General features: G+C 32.4%; 4 protein-coding genes across 4 annotated transcripts; 1 reads left to right on the top strand and 3 right to left on the bottom strand.

Annotated features, from left to right (window-relative positions):
- Positions 1 to 483: 483 nt before the first annotated feature.
- On the bottom strand, positions 484 to 2,500 carry LOC131946127 (uncharacterized). The gene is made up of 5 exons (XM_059306776.1): positions 2,399 to 2,500; positions 1,752 to 2,190; positions 1,528 to 1,631; positions 1,206 to 1,260; positions 484 to 887 (listed from the first exon to the last, which is right to left on the bottom strand). Exons 2-5 carry the CDS (start codon positions 1,774 to 1,776, stop codon positions 496 to 498), a joined length of 576 nt encoding a protein of 191 aa, XP_059162759.1. The 5' UTR covers positions 1,777 to 2,190; positions 2,399 to 2,500; the 3' UTR covers positions 484 to 495.
- A 50-nt stretch (positions 2,501 to 2,550) lies between these two features.
- Positions 2,551 to 6,933, bottom strand: LOC131946100 (repetitive organellar protein-like). Its single transcript, XM_059306742.1, has 6 exons — positions 6,860 to 6,933; positions 6,043 to 6,248; positions 4,667 to 4,771; positions 3,895 to 4,018; positions 3,394 to 3,501; positions 2,551 to 3,038 (listed from the first exon to the last, which is right to left on the bottom strand). Exons 3-6 carry the CDS (start codon positions 4,769 to 4,771, stop codon positions 2,551 to 2,553), a joined length of 825 nt encoding a protein of 274 aa, XP_059162725.1. The 5' UTR covers positions 6,043 to 6,248; positions 6,860 to 6,933.
- Positions 6,934 to 7,575: 642 nt separating this feature from the next.
- Positions 7,576 to 12,521, top strand: LOC131946119 (repetitive organellar protein-like). The gene is made up of 8 exons (XM_059306765.1): positions 7,576 to 7,597; positions 8,025 to 8,123; positions 8,448 to 8,574; positions 9,192 to 9,317; positions 9,521 to 10,140; positions 10,353 to 10,457; positions 10,685 to 10,739; positions 11,456 to 12,521. The coding sequence occupies exons 2-8, from the start codon at positions 8,025 to 8,027 to the stop codon at positions 11,845 to 11,847; spliced, it is 1,524 nt and encodes a 507-aa protein (XP_059162748.1). The 5' UTR covers positions 7,576 to 7,597; the 3' UTR covers positions 11,848 to 12,521.
- A 3,547-nt stretch (positions 12,522 to 16,068) lies between these two features.
- LOC131946099 (protein CDV3 homolog) lies at positions 16,069 to 16,544 on the bottom strand. The gene is made up of 2 exons (XM_059306740.1): positions 16,461 to 16,544; positions 16,069 to 16,359 (listed from the first exon to the last, which is right to left on the bottom strand). Exons 1-2 carry the CDS (start codon positions 16,542 to 16,544, stop codon positions 16,069 to 16,071), a joined length of 375 nt encoding a protein of 124 aa, XP_059162723.1.
- Between the last annotated feature and the right edge of the window lie 3,143 nt (positions 16,545 to 19,687).

Genomic DNA, 19,687 nt, shown 5'->3' with positions numbered 1-19,687 from the left:
GTTGTTTAATTGTTTGTTTTTGCTCTCTTTATTTATATTAACTTTTAAAGTTGTTTTTTTACATCAAGTTATGGATTATAATTAGGGAAAGGACATGATTATGATTGTTTCTTTTAGATTAGTTGTATAGTTATGGTTGGAATAGGGCAATGATATTAGCGAACTAAGGTCGAATAGGCCTACGCTAAACATATATTAATGCTTCTGTTTAATATTGGAGTTGCATGGGCTCCGTATTCTTTTTTATTTTTTTTAATTTTGTTAATTAGGTTTTTACAAAGAATTTTTTGTTGTTAAAATGCAGCATAAGTATATGGGTGTTAGTCGAAGTTATTTTAGTACGCAGTACAGTTTGTATTACTAATGTACAATCATGATTGTACTCGTATGACTACATTAAACACAATAAAGACATATTTAATAACCAGGACATTTGACAACGCTGTGGTGTAAATTATGTGATAAAACGTTATGTCATGAGCATGTTTACATTAGTTATAACCTAATAATAGTGAAGCCACTGCCTGCTTGTAGCTTGGCTCCGTCATTTGCTTGATGGACTTTAAAATAAAGTACATGGCCTTTGTTCATATTAACAATAGCTGATCCAGCGGCAGATGTGTTGGCAGAGTTAACAACAAAGCTCTTACACAATATGTCATCCCTGTACAAACTAATTATAATCAGTTTCTTTTCCAATTCCTGCAGCGTTACAATCACAAGATAGAAACCATCATCTGGTGCTACAAGCTTCCCTGTGGTTTTATTAAAATGGCTGCCGTTAGATTCACACACGAAATGGAATGTAGAAATAATTGATCCAGTAGTTATTATTGTGTCGTTTTTCAGGTGAATTTGACAAATGTAAGGCTCACATACCCGGGTCTCTGTTGGAAAGTAAATGTTAGAGTTTATACATCAAGATTAGCAGTGGGGCACTTGAAATTTTCGGGGTGGGGGGGGATGGGGGGGGGGTGGGGCGGTAGACTTTCTTCGGGGGGCGGACACTGTTAAAAGTATATATTAACTATATAAATTATATAAGTTTCATTTCGTTCGGGGGGCGGTAGAATTTTTTCGGGGCGGGGGGGGGGGGGGGAAGAAACTGGGAAGATGCCTGGAAGAAACTCTGAAGATAAGCTTGAATGTGCTGGTGTGTTTGTATTGCTGTTTACCATTATGTGTAAGTTTATTATTTAACTTACCCATTTTCTTAAAATTTTGTAACAGCTTTAAAATATCACTTTCTCGAGTTTCAACCTAAAATGTGTTTACAATTTACAAGTTATTGCATAAGAAATTATGTTCGTAAAAACATTCACACATATGAAATATGATGGTCTTACATTCTTAAAATAGCAATCACATTATTTTCGTTTAAATGCCACGCAAAACAAAATTCAAAATTAACTAGCCTCAACAATAGTGTAGGTCCTATATTTTACATTATGTAAGCAAGAATAAATTAAGTATTAGTAGCTTAAAAAAACAAGGGAATATATCAATCGTATCTGATAAACAGGATACCTTTGTAGTTAAAGCTACTAACTGGTCTGTAGTATTGGCCATATTTTTCTTCCCTTCATCTTGTAGAGTTAAAGTCACAACAGAGTGGCTTTTGATGTCTTGTCCTGTTTTTAACATCCGTTATCAACGACATTAAATAAAATGATTGGGTCACTTTAACTCTCTTTTAACGGGTACCGATGGCTTGTGATTATTATAAAAGAAGTTATAGATAACATACTTACTAAGTGAATCTACATCATTTGACATTCTCAAAATATCATTTTCCAGGGTTGCAAGCTAAAAACAGTAGATGACATCTCATCATTTCAAAATAGTGTCATATACTTTTTACAACTTATTTTTTTCTAAATTTACAGAAAAAAACAACAAGATAGCAAATTGAACCTAAGAAAAGTGATTATCTTTATTTTTAATGTTGTAAAGAACGAAAGCAGCTTTGTTAATTTGTTTATAATGGTCTCAAACAATACTCCTGTCACGAGAGCATGTCGATAGATTGTGTGGGCTTTGTAGACTCTCAAAGGGAACAGTCGCGTTAGGTACTAAACATGTTACCTTTTGTATGTTCATCTGCCTACTTGCCAAGTTTTGATTAAAAAATTGAATTAAATTTTCAACGGGCATCAACCTTTGGTTAAGGATCTTGAAAGTGACGCTATGCTAAAAGTAGAATATTACATAATAATACATACAATAATAATTAAAATATATTCATGTTATTTTAAATTTTTCACAAATGAGAAGGAAACAAAATGCACGTGAGCCTGTTTGTAGTTATTACAGTTTGTAGCTATTAACAAACATAATACAACCAATCAAATCCATTTAAATAAAATAGATCTTTTCAAAAACTAAAAAAGGTACAAACCATTGAAATTAACTTTTCTACTTTGGTTTCCGTATTTTTGTTTTTATTTCCTTCTTCCCTCAAGTAAGATATGACATCAGAATGCTCTTTAATATCTTGTTGCAATTTCTCTGTTTTATTTGTGTGAACTTCCATTTCTTCCATTATTGTGTTCAAAATAATGTCATTTTTTTTATATCTTTATTTATGTTTTCTAATAATTGACATGCGTTTGATTCTTTCTTTTTGAGGGTCTCCATTTCTTTATTCAACTCATTTATTCGGTGTTTGACTTCTCTCATTTGCTGTTTGATATTTTCTTTATAATCTATTTGTTTCTGAGATAGTTCTTCAAGTTTTTTCGCCATAATGTTATGTTCGGATATAAGTGTTTTTCTCCATTGTTTAATTTCTTGATTTATCTCATCTGTTACACTTTTTTGTTCATTTATTTGCTGTCTGAATTGCTTGGAATTATGCTTTTCCTTTAGAGCCAATTGTTTTATTTCTTCATTCATATTATTTTGTTCTGTTATATATGTGTCCCTCCATTGTTTTATATCTGTCACGTCAACTTCAGTTTTTTTACTCCTAATTTGCAGAGACAATAGCGTTGTTTCAAGACGTTCTACTCTTTGCTCAAGTTTGTTACTTAAATCAGCTGCAACTTGTAAAATGTGTTTATGTTAGCATATTCTAGGAGAGGGCCACAAAATATATCAAACTAAAGACAAAAGTAAAGTTATTACATTTAAACGTGGTGCGGATTATGCTAATGAATGCAATGAAGAAGTGGTGAACTGATATAATATACATATATATATATATATATATATATATATAAATGTATATATATATATATATATATATATATATATATATATATATATATATATATATATATATATATATATATATATATATATATATATATATATTATAAGTATATGGTACGCATAACAATAACTTTTACAATTATTTGCCTTTTTTTTCGCTAAACTAAATTAAAGCAATACCTGACATAGGAAGATCAGAATAATTTCCATCGTGTACAGAGTCAACACTTTTATTCTCTTGTGTTGTCTTATCTCCAGCAGCCATTGCTTGATACTTGGTGCAGGAAACTTTTAGACATGTGTAACAAATATGTTTTAAGGATTCGATTTACAATAGTAATAATGTAAATATATTTGAAAAGAATGCAAATTTATTCAAAAGCACACAATTTAAAATATAAAAATCAACGGATTTTAAACGTTATGTTTCCAATAAGAATATTTTGAATAAAAAAAAATAAACAATAGTTTTTACAAATATAGATGTATATTAAAATCCATAGGATGAAGTGATTTTAAATGGACGACGTAGTCAATGAAGACAAAATGTATAATAATTAAACTTTAGTGATGTATCGTTATCTTTACTGTATTTGTCGAATGTTTGATCGTTCTAAATTATTAATCAAATTTATTAAATAAAAACAAAAAGTAAAACTCCACTACATATTATAATATTACCAGAAATCATTTGTTTAAGTTCAAGTAGGGCAGTATTTACTGTTGTTACTATAGAAACCACTTCTTTAAAATCTATTTTCGCATCTGAGGGATTGTCAAACCATTCCAGTGTTGCTTGTTTTACCTGGCCATAGGATAACAGAGGCGAGGATTGGCATATTTAAACAATCAGGTGCTAGACATGACATAACATAGGGGAGGATTGAAATATTGAAACATTGAGGGGCTAGACATGACATAACATAGACGAGGATTGAAGTGTTTAAACATTGAGGTGCTAGATATGACATACTATAGATGAGGAACGGAATATTTAAACATTTAGGTGCTAATTATTTTAAAAGCAAAAAAAAAGGAAAGACGAAATATTCATTATTGTTGTTTTGGGTGTTTTAAGTAATTCCACTACCATGTATACATCTATTTACAGAAGGAATTTGGATAGAAAATGAATTTTCATATCACCCATAAGCAGTAGCGTAGCAAGGGGGGGGGGTGGCGGGGGACATAGTGGGCGCCAAAATGGGTTGGAAAAATAAATTGAAAGGTTCAGGGGGGTGCAAATCGAAAATTTGAGGGTGGGGCGTGCAAATCGAAAAGTTTGTCCCCGGGCGCCGGGAAGGGTCGCTACGCCTCTGCCCATTTGCAAATCATTTGCATTAATAAATAGCTCTTAGTAAAAAGCTTTGGCGTTTGTACTTCTTAAGCAGCTTAATAATGTTCTAGATAAGTTAAAGTCTTGCGAATACAATGCTATATGCGATGTGCTTACCTGCTGATCAAAGTCACTTAAATTATTTTTCAGCAAACTATTTATCTCTGTCAGATTGTTCAATAGTTGTGCTAATTGGTTCTTTATAGGAATCGATACGGCCATCTGTATGAAAATATAAACTAATTTAATTTTAATGAAAATTGTGTTTTTGGAATATACTCTTTATAATTAGATATGTTATTATCAAAACATATAGGTGAACCCACCAGTCCATTTACATTTACATAGACAATGTGTAGAATATACTGTATTTTAGCAATAATTAGTTTTTGTGATAACCAAGACAAAATAAGCTAAAAATAGCTTTGTTAGTTGTATCCTGCTAAATAAATTAACACCAAGAACTATTATAGCTAATCAGAGTTGTCTTAACACGTTACATGTAAAGATACGACTTTAAAAATTTCTATGTGTCACATTTAACGGTGAAGGTAAAAAAAACACAATACGTTTTAAAAAAAACTTGTCTTTAAAGGACGGATCTGATTTAATGTTGATGAGATGGGTAGTGCATAAATATAAAATTATATAATTAAAATTAAGTTTTCTTACCTCAGCGAATTTCTGATAGAATATCTTAATGTAATAAATCATATAATGTGACATGCAAGGTGAAGTTTAAATTTTTGTTGGAAATAATGTCTATATTTTGTATGCTTTATTTTCCTAGGTGAAGACGGCCTCTACTTGTGGAATGAACAACTATAGTTAGCATGTACCAGAACATTCCCTAATGTCTGATCTGCTTACAGTCTGTTCACAATCAAACATCAACAGCTGGGGTTCACAATAAAACATCAACTGTTGGGGTTCACAATAAAACATCAACAGCTGGGGCTCACAATAAAACATCACCTATTGGGTTCACAATAAGGGTAACAGCGGTCGGCACGAAGACCTTTTTTCACCCGGCCGTTTTTAAAAAAAAAATAAAAATATAAAATTACTTCGCTTTCTCTAATAAAAGCTTTAATAACTAAAAGATGTAAAACAAATACCATTTTCATGTCTGATTCAGTCTTTATTGTTTCTTATTTAAATGGTAATGAATTAAAGAAATAGCTATTTGTTAAGTACAAAACTAGACACATTTGACACCCCTATTATACTATTTACAGCGGAGTGATAAGTTATGGAAGTGGTTTGAAGTTTTGCTAAACTTTCAAACAGTAGCTAATGTAGATTTTTTTCTATGCGACAGTGTGTGTTATATACTGAAGAACATCCACTGCTGTAATAGATATGTTAAAAAAGGTAAAAAACAAATGTGTTGTTTTTGGTCGGAATATGCCTCCCATCCCACTCCCCCCCCCCCCCCCCAACCGTATTTCGGTATGATAGTTCCACTCCTGTATATTGTGAATGTGAGTTACCTTGATGAGTTCCAGCTAGATAAATGTGAACAGCGACAGTTCTGTCCCTTGGAACGTGACGTCAACTCTTTAGATAATACCGGGATTTCCCGTTCAGTTATTTCGGTTTCATGAGCAGCGTAGCAGTTTGTAGAACGATTTTAGATCTAGATCTAGATCTAGAGAGAATCTAGATCTAGACTAGCTGGAAAATTTCCTGCAGTTATCTTTGAAGTAAGTGTAAACATATAATTTACATACCATTAAATAAATATGTATACATTACTGATAACAATAAACAAAGAAAAATGTAATAAAGTGTATGTTTTATTTATTAAAAATATAATATGTTTTATGAAGCGTAATATTTTTTTTCGAAGTGTCTACTCGGAATAAGATTTTTCGGCAAAAGATAGTTCTGCGCATGCGCAGTGACCTATGGCTAGGGTTAGGGCTAGAATGAGGGTTAGGGGTAGGATTAGGGATAGGGTTAGGGATAGGGTTAGGGATAGGATTAGGGCTAGGGTTAGGGTTAGGGTTAGGGATAGGATTAGGGATAGGGTTAAGGATAGGATTAGGGTTGGTATTAGGGTTCTGCGGTTGTAAACACACGCATGCGCAGTACCATCGAAAACATCGCCGCTAAGTCGTAGTTTCTCTCCATTGCGCATGCGTATCGCATGCGTATCTTATTCCGACTAGAATCGGCCATTTTTTTTATATAATTTTAAAATGTACGTTAATTTCTATTTCGTTTGAGATAGTTTAAAAGCATTAAAATGACACTCACTACAGATAATTAGATAATAAGACAGTGTGTTTAATTTTTGTGTGTTACCTAAATTATATGTTTTAGTTGAAGGCAAGACAGCAGCTCTAGTACGTGTCTTGTGTTGTCGCCATCTTTATAACCTGGTAGATGACATATTTATAGTAGCGGATTTTTCCGTTAAGAACTTTCAGTTTCGCCGTTCTACTTTTAATGAGGTACCATATAAATACAAAAGCATTATTTTTATAGTTTAACAGCTAGATAATTATTTAATGAAAAAAACGCGTTTCGTAGAGAGGGTAACAGCTGCAATGAATGCTTTAAAAATATAATTCGTGTGAGAATGTTTTGTAAAACTATCGGTGTGATTGTTGTCATTTTATTTATGGAATGGTTTGTAATTTCATTTCAGTTTAAGTCAATTAGACAACATTTGACAAGTTTCGATACGTTGTAAAAGTGTTATGTATTTTATGTTTTCAAACACAGGCAGTAACCAAACTGAGGTAGTTGTTTACATTGTTAACACGTTTAAAATATCCTCACTTCAAGTATCTACTTGGACACCAGTCCTATCTGCTTATAAATATTGGCGAAAAAAATTCTGGACAACGACCCTCCCCTCAAATAAAGTATCCATAAAGAAAAATGATCCGATAAAATCTTAAAAATAACCAAACAAATTACTTTACATTTTTCTATGTAGATGTGTATTTAAATCATTATATCTATATATAATTCTCTTCATGGAGACCATAGAAAACACCACACAGCTTAGCCACCACCTCAATCTCCACCTGTCTGGTAAGCTCCAGTTCACTCCGAATGTTTACAATCGTAGAGCCGGGTTAGTGACGGCTATTAGGGGCAGATAATTTAGTATTAAACGATTTAAAACTAAGGGGCTGCTTTCACTGGGCGGGGTGAGTTTAGGTGGGATGTAGGGGGTGGTGTACTGTCGATAGCGGCGTATGCTACGTCTGCAGATCTACATATATTTGCACTTGTCTCTCTGTATCAACAACCGTAACACGATTATACATCATGCTACTCTTATTTTACCTGTGTAATTATGTTCAATGAAACATGAATTATTACAACAAGTCGGTCCAAAGCAAAAGAGACTAAGGATTAGCATTAAACCAAAAGTCTCTGTCCTCTATGATCTATCACATTGACTTATGAGACTAGCAAAACAATGTAATAAGTGAAGATTCTATTTTTAAACCAGATGCCTACACGAATTCAGATCAAGGTTGTTACTAAACAGATAAAATATTTGGAAGAAAAGATACAAGTTCTGGAACCTACCATTGAACTTATGAAAAATGTAAGATAAAAACATTTTAAATCAACTGGTAATTTTATAACGCTCTTCTGTTATAACACTATTTTTTTTTAAATTTCCCTGAACACATTTTCCAAAAGTAAAATAAAGCTAATTATATATATATATATATATATATATATATATATATATATATATATATATATATATATAAAGAGAAATTTAAACTTAATATACTTATTAATATTTGAAAACCAACAAAGTAACATTTAGACGGTAGAAAGCGTTTTACGTTTGACATTTTCTCATAAAATAGCCATACACAACCTGGCCAGTTGAAATAATGTTTACGTTTGTGATTACCAGGTTGTTACAAAAAGTAAGGCGTGGCTAGAAGAAAAAACTGACCAATCATCTGTCAGCTACATCGAGCTATCACAAGAACTGGACACAGCAGCCACGGCCTTGTTGGATGTGACGTCACATATTTCTGGTCAGTTTTTTAAATTCACTTTATAATTTAAAATATCTAAGCCTGCTGTCATGTAGCCTAAAAGTTTTGTTTGAGAAAAATGCAAAGAACCTTACAATTTACCGTATAAAATGGGACATACTATTGTTAAGGGATTAATTTTCACTCTGGATCCACTATTACACTACTTTTTATTTTCTTAGAGATTGACATACAGGAACAAACTAACACATAATTAACATTTATAATTTTTTATTTATTCATAAAGAGAGTTAGATAGCAATAACTTAATATAATGTTATATGATTTTTCTTTAAACGCTTTGGTTACAAATCAATTTTACACTTTCAATTTATAAATTGGATATTCACTTCTTAGTTCAATTGAAAATAAATTATTTTGTAAATCAATTTAAAATAAATTAGTATGTAAATATGTAGACCTGGAAAATTTAACAGAAGGAAGAGATTAGATGTTTAGGCGTATTATAATTTCAATAAAATTTGGTTTCCTAAATTTGAAAAAAAAATATTGTAAAAATTAAAACACTTTGTAGCATACTAGAAATATAGTATGTACAATTAAACATTATCCCTTAAACTGTAACAAAAATAAAATTCTAAACTTTAATCCACCAGATGAAGACAACAAGGATGTCAACAAACCAACGCCATCTTTACCACAGCCTGACACACAGACAACAGCAACATTTCTAGCAGGAGAATCAACAAGACAACTCAAGACACAAGTTCAACATACAGCGGGTATGTCTTAGTTTTGTTTGGTATAACAAGTTAAACAGCAGCATACTATATTGTATGAAATGTTAAAACTTGAACATTTTGTGTTATTTTAATTTTTAAAATATTTTATATTAACGTTTCTACGTTTAACGCTGTTTTGAGAACCTATTTATCAAGGTTCCAGACATTTTCAATTACAAACTTATATTTGCGACTTTTCTCAGTTGAAGAACATCCTGACCTCGAGCGAAGACTAGCCTATATTGAAACAACACTATCTTCACTACAGGACACACAACACAAGTCTACAGATGACATATCAGAAATTAAAAAATGGAGAGACAACTTTGTAACAGAGCAGAGTGACAATTGGGTAAACATTGAACAACTGACTAAAAAACAAAAGCAGAATTTTAAAAACATCAGAAAACAAATAATTGAACAAGATAACAAAGTAAAGGAGCTGAACAAAGACATTGAAAGTTTAAATGAAAAAGAATCCAAGTCAAACGAAACACTAGAGAAACTGTCTCTAGATATGAAAAGATATGAAAACAACCTCAGAAAACAAATAATTGAACAAGATAACAAAGTAAAGGAGCTGAACAAAGACATTGAAAGTTTAAATGAAAAAGAATCCAAGTCAAACGAAATACTAGAGAAAATGTCTCTAGTTATGAAAGGATTTGAAAACAACTTACACAAAATAAATAAAGATATGCAAGATTACACAGACAAAACAGACAGTATGACTCAAGAAATTAAAAGACATTCGGATCTGATGGCTGCCCTACAAGAGGAGTGTAATAAAATCTTGTGTAATACATCAACTCAATTAAAAAAGGTAACGTTGATAATTATGTGTATTCACACTTTTACACATAATCGCCAGATAGTTTATTATAACCAAGTTAAATTTTTATAAAACTTGGTAACTTCATCAGCTGTTATACTTTAATATAATTACTAATTTTAAGACACATGTTTATGTTAGATATAATTTGCATTAAAAATAATCAAAATTAAAATGCCTTTATATAATCTTCTGATATTTAGCAAAATGTATTGTACAAACTACTACAGCAAAGATTGATGCCCATTGACAGACTGATTCAAATCTTTAACCAGAACTTGGAAACTAGGGAAGAAAAAACTACGAAGGTATACGTGTAGTAATTTTATTAATAATTAAATTGCAACGTTGATAAATCCGGCCTAAATTATTAACACTATGTCAATAGAGCAGTTAATACATGTTTTCTTAAATTAAGTAATACATCTTTAATTTAAAAAAAAAACACATCCTTTAAATTATTTTATAAGTGCAGCTATTGTATGTTGTACGTAACTATGTGATTTTTTCACTCATTTTATAAAATCTTTTTTAGCTTGAAACTATTGAAGCTACTATTTCAGTGCTGTCCAAAGATTTGAATCTTTTAGGTAGGTTTGCCTGAAAATTTTATTAAAAAAAATTACGTGATGTTCGTTAGACAAACAGACCATAACGTGATGTTCGTTAGCCAGACAGACCATAACGTGATGTTCGTTAGCCAGACAGGCCATAACGTGATGTTCGTTAGCCAGACAGGCCATAACGTGATGTTCGTTAGCCAGACAGACCATCACGTGATGTTCGTTAGCCAGACAGACCATAACGTGATGTTCGTTAGCCAGACAGACCATAACGTGATGTTCGTTAGCCAGACAGACCATAACGTGATGTTCGTTAGCCAGACAGACCATAACGTGATAAAGAATGGAACATTTCACTCACCCATAGTGCCAGTCTCTAGACCCGTGGGTTTCCGTCAGGTGTTTGTTTCCTCACCTGGTACATTACACCACCTGGTATGTCAGGGGTCGACCTACAGAGGTCTACCCTAGTACAGTAAGACATTTACAGAGTTGCCGTTTGTTTTATGCTAGTTACATATTACGTGACGTGAAACACACGTACTTAACGCTAAACTAACCCACGGCGATACTAAACTAATATTTGAAATGTGTAGTCTTAGATAGAATTATGTAAATTTAATAGATAAATGATCATCCACATTTTAATTTTTGAAAATGTAAATGCACATTTTATGAATCAAATAGTCAGAGCATGTATAAAATTAAACAAGTACATAATACATATGTTTTCTAATCAACAGAGTCACGTGTATGTAACAGATATGCTTGTTATGTACAGCTTGCTGACCCCACACCTGTCAGTGCTGGATCAACAATTTCAACATTTAGTGAAGTACGTGAATATAACGGTCAACATTTTAATCAAACAACAGGAACATTTGTATCACCACATGATGGTTTATATCTTGTCTGTGTCAGTCTACATGAATGGGGAGATAAACATATTCAAGTTCCTGTGGTGGCTGGAGACGAGTGGTGTAAGTCTATAGAAGTGAAATGTGCCGGCACTAGCTCTGCTGGGTCAGTGGTTGTTGACATGAAGAAAGGTCAAGAACTTTACTTTTATGCGAATCACGCAGATCAAGGCGCAGCGCTATCCTGGTTTAGTAGTTTTACTATCGTTAGTTTATAGAAGTACAACACCAAACATGTGGTTGGTAAATTCTCAAAACAATAAAATATGTAACCACCATGTAATACACACGCTAACCACTTTCTTTGTGTATAGACTACATGTCCGCACAAACTTAAGTTGTGTATATGTTATTTGTTTAGTCATCGTTTGGGAGTTCTAGCTTATTCAATGTGCTCACCAATAATGTGTCATACTTGAAGCCACTAAGCTCATATCTCTAATAGACTATAAGACTGCTTTGTTTAAATATCTTTATCAGTATGTGAGCACTAGGCTGAGGAACTTTGTCCAGAAAAATCAAAGACATGCCTGGAAGAAACTGGCCCTCGAACTGAAATTTGATAGTTAATGCGGCCCTTGGACTGAAAAGTTTGGAGACCCCTGTCTTACACGAAAAAATTTACTTATTAATTAAAGTTCGTTAGCCAGACAGACCATAACGTGATGTTCGTTAGCCAGACAGACCATAACGTGATGTTTGTTAGCCAGACAGACCATAACGTGATGTTCGTTAGCCATACAGACCATAACGTGATGTTCGTTAGCCAGACAGACCATAACGTGATGTTCGTTAGCTAGGCAGACCATAACGTGATGTTCGTTCATGTTAATTGTTAAAAAAAAAACTTATACCTGGAACTACATGATAATGAACTATTTAAAAAAAGATTGTTAGAATGAGTTCACTTAACAAACATTAACATTTGTATTTTGTATTAAAAACATTCATTTGTTATTAACATTAAAAAATATTTTTTAAAATTATTATACTGCAAAGAACTGTTGTCATTTTGATCACTACTGCCTTTAATTTGAAAAAAATAACTGTTTCCGTGTTAGAATCATTTTTGTTTTTGGTTTGTATTCAGTAACATTGTGTCAGTAAATTAACATACATTAACACCTATAATAATTATAACATCTATTTAGCTATCAAGTATATATGTATAAATATAAATAAATAAATAATTAAATATATATATATATATATATATATATATATATATATATATATATATATATATATATATATATATATATATATATATATATATATATATATATATATATATATATGTTTGTGTGTTTGTGTGTGTATTCATGTATATGTATTTGTATGTATATGTATGTTAACACAGAGCCTTACATCGCAAAATCAAAAAGCTCAGCAGTAGTGACAATCAAATCTACAGCCAAATGTGTACAATCCTTGATTCCGATCTGTCTATTTAACAAATATAAATCATGTTTGTCTGTTTTATTTGATATTTTAAAATTAATACTATACCAAACACAAAAAAATTAAACGACGCTATGTCTAATGGGTCTATGGCGTCACACCCCTACGTAATTGTCCCGTTTTCAAGTAATGGATCTCATTATTGCTTTCACTGAAGTCGCGGGTTCCTAAATTAGGCTCGATAACCAGGGACAAATACTCATCTAGGAGAAACACTCCTAAATGAAACAAGTGCTGCCTAGTACTTTGTTCTTTATATGAACAAATGCTATGGAATCAAAGCCAGAAATAAAAGCAGGATGTACACAGTTTTAGCGAGCAGTATAGCGCATAGCATTTTGACACACGGCGATGTATTATATGAAAAAAATCAGGTTAAATCTGCCCAGACTAACTCTGCTCATTAACTAAAAAATAAAAAATTAAAAGGAAATATGAACGGATCTAACTACATATTGATTAACACACCGTGTGAGCTAAACCAAATCTTGTGTGTGTGAGCTAAACTAAATCTTGTATGTGTGAGCTAAACCAAATCTTGTGAGTGTGAGCTAAACCAAATCTTGTGTATAAGCTAAACTAACTCTTGTGTGTGTGAGCTAAACCACATATTGTGTATGTGAGCTAAACTAAATCTTGTATGTGTGAGCTAAACCAAGTCTTGTGAGTGTGAGCTAAACCAAATCTTGTGTGTGAGCTAAACTAACTCTTGTGTGTGTGAGCTAAACCAAATATTGTGTGTGTGAGCTAAACCAAATCTTTGTGAGTGTGAGCTAAACCAAATCTTGTGTGTGTGAGCTAAACTAAATCTTGCATGTGTGAGCTAAACCAAATCTTGTGAGTGTGAGCTAAACCAAATCTTGTGTATAAGCTAAACTAACTCTTGTGTGTGTGAGCTAAACCAAATATTGTGTATGTGAGCTAAACTAAATCTTGTATGCGTGAGCTAAACCAAATCTTGTGAGTGTGAGCTAAACCAAATCTTGTGTGTGAGCTAAACTAACTCTTGTGTGTGTGAGCTAAACCAAATATTGTGTGTGTGAGCTAAACCAAATCTTGTGTGTGAGCTAAACCAAATCTTGTGTGTGAGCTAAACCAAATATTGTGTGTGTGAGCTAAACCAAATGTTGTGTGTGAGCTAAACCAAATCTTTGTGAGTGTGAGCTAAACCAAATCTTGTGTGTGAGCTAAACTAACTCTTGTGTGTGTGTGAGCTAAACCAAATATTGTGTGTGAGCTAAACCAAATCTTGTGTGTGAGCTAAACCAAATCTTGTGTGTGAGCTATACCAAATATTGTGTGTGTGAGCTAAACCAAATGTTGTGTGTGAGCTAAACCAAATCTTTGTGAGTGTGAGCTAAACCAAATCTTGTGTGTGAGCTAAACTAACTCTTGTGTGTGTGAGCTAAACCAAATATTGTGTGTGTGAGCTAAACCAAATCTTGTGTGTGAGCTAAACCAAATCTTGTGTGTGTGAGCTAAACCAAATCTTGTGAGTGTGAGCTAAACCAAAGCTTGTGTTTGAGCTAAACTAAATCTTGTGTGTGTGAGCTAAACCAAATCTTGTGTGTGAGCTAAACCAAATATTGTGTGTGTGAGCTAAACTAAATCTTGTATGTGTGAGCTAAACCAAATCTTGTGAGTGTGAGCTAAACCAAAGCTTGTGTGTGAGCTAAACTAACTCTTGTGCGTGTGAGCTAAACCAAATATTGTGTGTGTGAGCTAAACCAAATCTTGTGTGTGTGAGCTAAACCAAATCTTGTGTGTGTGAGCTAAACCAAATCTTGTGTGTGTGAGCTAAACCAAATATTGTGTGTGAGCTAAACTAAATCTTTTGTGTGAGCTAAACCAAATTTTGTGTGTGAGCTAAAGCAAATCTTGTGTGTGAGCTAAACTAAATCTTGTGTGTGAGCTAAACTAAATCTTGTGTGTGAGCTTAACCAAATCTCGTGTCTGATGTTTACTCACACATGCACACAAGAGTACACATAAATGCTTGCACATACGTACACACATGTGTATATGTATGCATGCATGCGGTGACACTTGTTATACTGTAAGGATATGTGTAAGTGCACTATTCTAGACGGAGATATGGAAAAAAATTGTTTTAAGTGTTTGTAAATAGGTACACCTTTTATTTTCGTAACAAAAAACATTTTAAAAGTATTTAATATGAATGTAACTAATATAGCTTTGACAAAATATTCACTTTTAAAAAAAAATAGTAGATGACATTTTATAAAATCACACTGGCATCAGTGACTGTTGGAGTAACTGGTGTAATTATAGTTAGTTTGTACCTGTTTGTGTACCTGTTTGTGTACCTGTTTGTGTACATGTATATAATGTGTGCGAGTACGGCGTATGACATTCCAGTTCTTCTACCGGGTTAGTGTAGGTTAGTTCTGTTTACTTTTATATAGCCACTAAATCTTAGTTTGTGTACAAGATTCAAATTTTGAATCGCCTATGTTTGTGTAGATTTTTTTTAACCATTAATATTTTATTTAATTACAAAAATAAATCAATATATTTGACTAAATTTTTTCCTCTAAAAGTACGATTAGTTGTACATGTTTATACTGTCTTTTTAAAAATTCAAGTTTAATTTAAGTGAGCATCATGAGCTTGCTTGTCAGAATTTTTTTTTATTAAAAGAAAGAAAAAAATAAAATAGAAATAATAGTCCACAATGTAATAAGCTATGTTATAATTAATTTACGCTGGTTTAACACAGTAGTACACTTTTATTATATTGTACAATAATCAATCTTGCAATGCTGAAAATTTGTTTTCCAGTGTCAGGATTACACTTTTTCTGTGTTAAAAGTTCTCAATGATGTTTGAAGAGGCTCTATTACTGCACTGAAGGCTTTTTCCAGTAGTAGATGCACCACCCAAGGTAGGAAAATCTTCTTCACTATTGACAGTTGGTGCCTCTTTTTTCTTACGAGATGAAGGGAAATTAGGTGTATTTACTGAAGAATATTTTGCAGGAGTTTAGGCGTTGTTTCTTCCCTATCTGGCTCATGATGGTGGATTTGTTCTTGGACTGGTGCTGTTGTTGAAAGTGTGTTTGATTTATTCCATGCCCCAGATGCCCCATCTCGCCTGTCCTTGTTATCTCTAACATCATCATCACCATTGTCGATATAATCTGCTGCTTCTCTATCATCCTGTTCTTTAGTTATCTGCAAATTTTGAATGGGGAGACCTGAGAAGTCTTTATCTTTTTCTTCCTCAAAATCTTTCCATTCCTCATCCTCCTGTTGATATGTCAAAATATTTAGTTCCACTAGTTTTTTCGTTTTTTATCTTTAGTCTTTTTACTTATAGATTTCATTGATGTATTCGTATTTGCTTCCACATCACCACCACCAGATTTTGGTTTAGATTTCATTTTACTCTTGTCTTTTTTGGCAAAAAAGTCGTCCAGACTTGAATCTGCCATTGCTTCTAATAGATCGAGATCCTAGATTCAGATCTTTATTGGAATCTACGATTTTAAAATGTATTAGTCGCAATAGGGTCGACGTATATTGAAGTTATCAGTCAAAATTTCTTCCCATGTGTTTGTGTAGATATTGCAGATATAATAAAACTCTAGCGTTGATGAGCCTGTGGTTTATATAGTTTTTTGTTTTGTTACTTGTGAGTCGTGTTTGTTTGTTTGTATTTAGATTGTGTGAGCCTACTCACACAGATATCTAGACATATACAAACATTTTAACATTCTTTTGTGAATATAGTTAAATCTATATATTTAAATTTTTTTTTTAATATTTGTTTAAATATGCAATCTTAAAGATTAATAACCATTGTCCTTATATTTCGCTTTCAAGCGGAAAACCCTGGAGTTATTAACAGAAAAAAAATGTAAGGAAATCTTCAAGGGAACTTATCAAGATATGTATACTTTGAAATATATTTTATTGGTTATGTCCCTTAGTGCAATTATCATTTAAATATGATCTTAGAAAGTGTAAAATGTATGTTTTAGTGAATAAAATATATAAACAAAAGAACATCACAGCAACTTTCTCTTAAAGATTTTAGTCCTGTTGATGCAGTCTCTAACACTTAACACATTATTTTTATGAAAATTAAGTGTTTATTGTAATTATATAAATACAAATAATAACAGGTCAAAGTGAGTGTCTTGTTTTTGACTTTTGTGATTATATGTTTTGTTGTTTTGTGAGTTCACCATGCAGCATGTTTTGTGTTGTACTTCTATAAACTATCGATAGTAAAACTACTGCAGTGGGATAAAATTGAGTCTTGGTCTGAGAAAAATTCTTGATGTTACTTCATGTCATAAACCACTGACCCAGCAGCGCTAGTTTAGGTGCACTTAATTTATATTTCTATTGTCGTACAAAACCTGTCTCCAGACCACAGACCAACCCCAATGAATTTATCGGTGCTTTTATCAAGTGTCACACAGGCAAGATAAAAACCATCGTCTGATGATACAAATATTCCTAGGGTTCGATAAAATAAGACCATAGCATCCACGTACCTGATCAAAAGTTCAAATTGTCACAGACAAGTGTGGGATCATCAAGCTCTTCAATGAACCCACCCACTCAGAGAGGTGCCTTAAAAGAGATAGCGATAACACCTAAAGACAAATACTTTGTATGAGTTATTGTATGTGTATAGGCCTACAAATATGACGAAAAATAGAACAACAAAAAACATCAAACCATTTTGTTTAAACAAAAAATTAAAGTATGAATTATAATTCATTTATTTTTACACAATCATCTATAACGGGATAGTTTGAACCTGTAAATTTATTACCATCCTTAGTTATTTTGTAATAATTGTAACACTCCAATAAACACCATGGTAACATTAGCACCATCAAACTCGTGTATTGCTTATTTAACATTAACCTACACGAACTAGATACGTATGTATTACAAAATAGTAATTACATTTTCAGATATTTCATTACAATTTAAAATGATTTAGCGAGGCCAGTGTCGGTAGATTTAACATAAATAATAGCAGAAGTAAAAAAAAATCATAGCAAAACGTGTGTGTGTGTATGCCATATATTCAAAGACTGTTGTATGGACACATTATACCCCAGCAAACGGAAGTACAAATATTGTTGATGTCAATATGCACATGTATTCTCATTATATTCATCTATTGCTAACATTTTTTTACCACTAAACTTTGCAAAATTTTCAGTTGGTATCCATTCCCCCCCCCCCCCCCCTCCCCCAATGGTATTTTTTTAAAAATACGCACAGATAATAACAATAGTTTTATACGATTTGTATACAACGTAATGCAGCTAGCAAAAAAATGGTGTTGGTGTGGGCCATTTGTGGTTTAGATTACAATAAGTTAGAATCCTTTACATTTTAAAAGAGAGGAGTGTGTGAGATTAGTTTACCTCGGGGTGTTTATGTATTGTTACCCAAAGGTAGAATTCGTGTATTAAAGCAGGAGTTAACGATTGCTAGTGGGCTTTATGGTAGAGACAAGCGAATAAGACAGCACTGTGTGCTATGTGAACACGAAAACAATAAAAGTACTGAACATTGCCTTTGATCGTATTGAAACAAAACCAGTCGCTCACCCCACACATACAAGGCGCCTACCGGTACGGCCCATCCCCACCCACCTCTGATCTTTTATTGTGTACCTGTCCAAATGTACCCATGTTCAATGCTGCAATTTACTTCACGCTGAGTAAGTAATTTTTTATACAAATAAGAATGTTCGGGTACAGATCCCTACACATACACGATAAGCCGGCATTTACTCGGCATGATTTGAATACACCTTCAATCAGTAGATATAACTGATAAAATCACTTAATGTGTAAAATTGATGATAACACAATTTAAATGTTTTATATGTTTATTGATAAGATAAATGATAGTAAATTAAGCCAAAGAACGGGTCAGTACAAAGTTCACATAAAACACTGACATTACTACAAGGTAGAGGTGACTTGTGTTATTGACAGTTTGTTTATTAAAGCGGAACTACAGTTTGTTACTACTGGAACTAGAGTGTCTAAAACAAAGGACAAAACAACTGAAAACAGTGTTTTATTCCACTGTCAAATGTGAGTTTACATTTCAAAATAGTAACGTTAATGTAAAATCCATGCATTACACAACAGTATCATTTCCATAACTTTATTTTTACAAAACTACAAACGTGAGCTAATGCCCTTCAAATAATCAGGAAATTGATTAGTGAAAAGTAATGTTTAAATTAATCATGTCTTTGACTCGATGTGTCTAGTGTGTAAAAATTGCTTGATTATTTGATGCCGAGGAAAGATTCGTTGTTTAAATAAACCGGGAGAGATCTCCCCTAAACTTTCTAGAATATTCTTATATAACTTGGAATATAGACATGATTTTTAATTACTTAAACTTTTAAAAATAGAATAGAATCTCATAGAAAAAATTATTAGTACTTTATAAATTTACATGCGTTTTTTGAGAAATCGGAAATAGCGTAAATTAGTACTTCCTGTCAACTCAAATTACTCAAAATTTGAAAGAAGGTAGAGAATTTGATCTTTTACTCACATATGAAATTTCATTTATCTATCTG

The sequence above is a fragment of the Physella acuta genome, unplaced genomic scaffold (genome assembly GCF_028476545.2).
Source record: "Physella acuta isolate Inbredline_101_S28 unplaced genomic scaffold, ASM2847654v3 ptg000544l, whole genome shotgun sequence".
NCBI classification, from domain to species: Eukaryota; Metazoa; Mollusca; class Gastropoda; family Physidae; genus Physella; species Physella acuta.
The sequence above is the reverse complement of the archived record's forward strand: the minus strand, read 5'-3'. Positions and strand labels throughout refer to the sequence as shown.

What these genes read in the sequence shown, in the direction of transcription:
- LOC131946127 (XM_059306776.1), bottom strand. Translation starts at nt 1,776, where the DNA reads ATGTCAAATGATGTAGATTCACTTA. An exon ending in AAATGATGTAGATTCACTTA is followed by an intron (nt 1,632 to 1,751) that starts GTAAGTATGTTA and finishes TGTTAAAAACAG; the next exon opens with GACAAGACATCAAAAGCCAC. An exon ending in ACAAAATTTTAAGAAAATGG is followed by an intron (nt 888 to 1,205) that starts GTAAGTTAAATA and finishes ACTTTCCAACAG; the next exon opens with AGACCCGGGTATGTGAGCCT.
- LOC131946119 (XM_059306765.1), top strand. Translation starts at nt 8,025, where the DNA reads ATGCCTACACGAATTCAGATCAAGGTTGTTACTAAACAGATAAAATAT. An exon ending in CCATTGAACTTATGAAAAAT is followed by an intron (nt 8,124 to 8,447) that starts GTAAGATAAAAA and finishes TGTGATTACCAG; the next exon opens with GTTGTTACAAAAAGTAAGGC. An exon ending in CAAAGATTTGAATCTTTTAG is followed by an intron (nt 10,740 to 11,455) that starts GTAGGTTTGCCT and finishes TCTAATCAACAG; the next exon opens with AGTCACGTGTATGTAACAGA.
- LOC131946099 (XM_059306740.1), bottom strand. Translation starts at nt 16,544, where the DNA reads ATGGCAGATTCAAGTCTGGACGACTTTTTTGCCAAAAAAGACAAGAGT. An exon ending in CAAAATCTGGTGGTGGTGAT is followed by an intron (nt 16,360 to 16,460) that starts GTGGAAGCAAAT and finishes ACATATCAACAG; the next exon opens with GAGGATGAGGAATGGAAAGA.
- LOC131946100 (XM_059306742.1), bottom strand. Translation starts at nt 4,771, where the DNA reads ATGGCCGTATCGATTCCTATAAAGAACCAATTAGCACAACTATTGAAC. An exon ending in ACTTAAACAAATGATTTCTG is followed by an intron (nt 3,502 to 3,894) that starts GTAATATTATAA and finishes CATGTCTAAAAG; the next exon opens with TTTCCTGCACCAAGTATCAA. An exon ending in TTCTGATCTTCCTATGTCAG is followed by an intron (nt 3,039 to 3,393) that starts GTATTGCTTTAA and finishes TACAAGTTGCAG; the next exon opens with CTGATTTAAGTAACAAACTT.